The sequence below is a fragment of the Diadema antillarum genome, unplaced genomic scaffold (assembly GCF_040938485.1).
Source record: "Diadema antillarum isolate AM-2024a unplaced genomic scaffold, OU_Dant_1.0 seq00002177_RagTag, whole genome shotgun sequence".
NCBI classification, from domain to species: domain Eukaryota; kingdom Metazoa; phylum Echinodermata; class Echinoidea; order Diadematoida; family Diadematidae; genus Diadema; species Diadema antillarum.
This window is the reverse complement of record NW_027272815.1, coordinates 9,544-13,745: the sequence shown is the minus strand read 5'-3', so window position 1 is coordinate 13,745 and position 4,202 is coordinate 9,544. Positions and strand designations below refer to the sequence as shown.

Genomic DNA, 4,202 nt, shown 5'->3' with positions numbered 1-4,202 from the left:
TCACATCACATCACATGCAGTCATGTCTAAAAAGCGTACGTTAACACCCGAAAGGGAAGAAATATCCAGCAAGGCTTTAAAACGTGACCAGCTTCAGCCCCATTTTGACGACGTGAGGTACGTTATAGTGTGTCATTAACATATTAATATTTCTTCTTTTTTTTTTCATACAGGAATGTCTCGGTGAAATCAAGCAAACTATATCTTACTCTCAATGTTGACGACCAGGGAGTAAATGAAAATGCGTATACAATGACTTGATAAACAAACAAACAAGCCACTCGAAAAAACAACAACACCTGCAACAACAACAACAGCAACAATGATAAACAAGTAAATAAATCAATCATTTCTTTTTTTTACCCAAGTTCAGTAGATCAAAAGTAGAAACATAGCTTCGGCTTTATTAAACTTATAGTCCTCTTGAGCGACGATAAATCGGAAAAACATGCATGACGCTTGCCATAAAACAAATGTAACAATTGACAAGTCCAATTTCACGATTCAAATCATCTATAAACTAATCGAAGCATTCTCACGCGGGTGGATAATATTAATGGCTGCTCTCTCTAATGAAAAAAAAAATCTTCTTGGGAAGCACTTTACAAGCTTTAAGTCGTTTCCACTTCATCGCATAATAACCATCCCCTTAATAATATGATAAAAAGAAGAAGATGAAGAAGATGAAGAAGAAGAAAATCCTTCACAGAAATGTGTTATTTAACACTGGTGATTATTAGATAGTAAAAGAGGTAAGACTGTCCAGTTTTATAACTTGTAAAGGGTGACACATTTCAAAATAATGCTCAGATATTTGAAAAGAAAAGTTTGGTGTTTGGATCAATGAATTTTTTTCGGGAGTACCAATTGGCGGAGTGTCGCAATCAGCGGTTGGGCGCATTGGGTGGGTGCCGAGTGTGTGGGGACTCCGGATGATAAAAATCGTCCAGTATCTGGACTAAAGACAGTGCTCTAATTCTTTGCATAGCGGTTGGTCTCCATTCAGAAGTACAGGGATATAACAACGAAACCAAATTGGTTTAAAATTCATTTACTATGACTAAGCTACTCATTTGGAAATGCTATCATAGCTTGATAAGCATATCTATGCCCGACAAACAAAATGACACCAAAAAGGTATTGCCACCTCAGATGGTACCAATATCTGGCCTGGCCCATGGACTAATAGTATCCAATTGCATTGCAAGTTATTTTCCTTGACGTATGTGCTCAATAAATTATGCGTTTCAGTGATCGCTGACTGTCGTATAATAAGCGCCTCACATAGTTTCGTCCGAGTATGACTTAAACAATAAATTTCAACACTTGCAGGTTTTCCGTCGTAGTATACCGTACATACAATACATGATCACCATGTCAAGTAAGCCTGCACCATCCAGTACGATGGTGAAATTAACCCACATAAATCATTATTTAATTCATTGATCCAAACACCAAATTTTTCTTTCGCCGAGAGTATTGTTACGAATATGGATAAGCAGGAAACCACTGACCAGGGACCCACCTCCCTGCACTGACCATCTAGAACAATAAGTGCCTTGTTGTAGATGAAAACCACTCACCCTCCGCAGCGAATTCACGTGGGGTCAATGTTTACATTCCGCACGTGCCAAGCACACCCCTCCATGTCGACACTTTCTAGGGTTTCTCCTCCTAAAGTACCAAGGAGGGCACATTCCAAAACAAGTGGGTTTCCGTTCTAGACTGAATCTCTGATAAAATACACATTCCTTGCACATTCCGTAAATTCTGTCCATTCCTCGCATTACATCGTTTGGAATTTTATGTTGTGTATAGTCCACTAAAGAATGCTATGTTTTACATAATATGAAGGTATACACCCCAAATATTCAATGTTTCTCATAGTTTCTACATATTTTGAATTGCCCGAATACTTTTGTAAGTTTAAAGAAATACACTGAGCATAGAGGTATAAATATCGATTGATCTGTCTAAGCAAGGGACTTAACTTTTTGGGACTTCGTGAATAGAGAGAACTTTACTTCTTAAGAGGAGCGACTTCTTGAATCTAAGGACTTTAGCGAAAGTCGTCGTGTCATGCAGTTAGAGTAATTAGACAAGTCCTGTCATAACTCATTCTGATCATGTACGTTTGTCAACGTGAAGTATATCTGTCAATAAAATAACAGTTTTTGCCCGGAACATACGCTCTTCCGATTGAACTATGTTGCAGCCCTCTCATCGTGGTGAATGGATTGTGTGAATGTACCTGATGCACCTTATATCTAACTAATTAACTCTCTTCCATTGCGGAAATGTGCCTTTCTATTGGGGGTATCATTCCCGCTCGGTAAACATCCTGTCACCCCCAGTAGTCAGTGCAACAACACCCATTTTCCGCAACACTGGTGTCAGGAGTGGGATGCTGACTTTAACACGTGCCTGGACCAACAAGGGATTTATCTTTTCTCTCAATATTAACTGAAGCAGTGCGATTCGAACTTACGTTCATTCAAACACCTGGCTTTTTATCATTGAAATGTCGAACAATTATTGCTAAACAACAGAAATGCCAACGACCAGCAAACCACATGGAGAAGGCAAAGGCTTATGACTTTTGTATCTGACAAGTTCTCGGAGGATTAAATCGGAATCAATTTCTGCGTACGATAATTGTCTACTCAAGGACAATGAAGATCATAACTTTTCTCGCAATAGTAGCCCTAGTCTACTTTACTAGCGCCAACTGATGCCAAAAGAAGTATGGAATTACCGGCGAAAGGACTAATGGTCATCGAAATTGTTTTCTTGAACATTGCGACCGGAGACAACGAAAAGGGCAGAATTGAATCCGCGCTGGGACACAAAGGTATCAAGGCCCAACGCATCTTCAAGGATTTCATGATACGGAACCTCTATCGTGGAGATGACATTGGAGGCAAGACTGCGACAAATTTAATGATGACAACTTCCCAGCTGAACCACTCCGGGTCTGGCTTGCCGAGTACGACCAGCGCTAACAGGGACGTGAATGAATCACAGTTTTTCATCGCGACTGTTGAGACATCTTGGCTGAACATCGTTGAATAGACAGACCCGACACATATCACCATGACAACCGAGAGACATCAACCATATTCCACCACATGATCGAAAAAAACAAAAACAAAACCAAAACACCGGAATCAAACACCGTGAAAAACTGAGAATCGCAATAAAAATTGTGTAGCACATTGGATTTGCGATTTCGTACGAGCTCACCCGACTTCATACAATGGTGTTTTTTGTTTCTTTTACAATCAGTCATTTGCCGTTATCTTTTTTAATGATTATTGCACTCTCAATTTTGTGTTGTAGTGTTGCAATTTGGAAATACATGCATCTCCAATAATTGCTGGAGGCATGTGGGAAATTTCACTGTTGGTTATGAATGCCTGCATTACGTTATGTTTCGATATTCTGTAGAAATTTCGTGGAAATTGATGCGCATGAGATTAATAAAAATAAATATATATATGTATGTAGTATAGTGTGATGAAATGTTGTGAAGTTGGCACGATGAAGACATATTGAAAACCCTGGCCAGGTTTGTCAATTAGATGATGATGATGATAAAAGGTGCCTAAATGTGAAGAATTAAAGGAATAATTCGATTATGCGCATTGTTGTTCTGATATGGCTGTTGTCATTGGTGATTTGCCCTGCGACTCCGAAAAAGTTGCCTTAGCTGATATTTTTTCAGGCCGCAATGATCCAACTTGGAACAGCATACAATGAATGACGCAACAGTTTATCGAAATATAACGAGAGCAATGTACGCAATTTGGTTAACTGGAGTAAATTGTTTAAGGTTGGTCAGACAAAATTTGGGAAGACGCCGCAGATTTATTTTAGTTGAAAGTAGTTTTCGTTTTCTGACGAACGTTGTGGGTTTAGGGAGGCTATTGCCCTGCGCCTCAGATAAAAGGCGCCTTTGCTGGACGTGAATTCCAGGCCGCAATTGGTCCCCGATCCTATGAAATTTGTTGGATCACAGCTAAAATAATTTCGTTATGGCAAGAAAAAAAAAGTTTTATATTTTTTAGTTTGTGACAAAATTTTGACGGTATTAAGTGACTGGTTTGTGACGGAGAACACATGTTATGAAGATAACATGTTAAAACCGAAGGTTTCATTAGTGGTTTACGGTCATCCCTAGTAATCCATGTAGTTCAGCAGTT

The 4,202-nt window shown here is 39.1% G+C and overlaps 1 protein-coding gene across 1 annotated transcript; it reads left to right on the top strand.

Annotated features, from left to right (window-relative positions):
• Positions 1 to 2,769: 2,769 nt before the first annotated feature.
• LOC139714156 (uncharacterized) lies at positions 2,770 to 3,072 on the top strand. The gene has a single exon (XM_071625874.1). The coding sequence runs from the start codon at positions 2,770 to 2,772 to the stop codon at positions 3,070 to 3,072; it is 303 nt and encodes a 100-aa protein (XP_071481975.1).
• Positions 3,073 to 4,202: the final 1,130 nt, after the last annotated feature.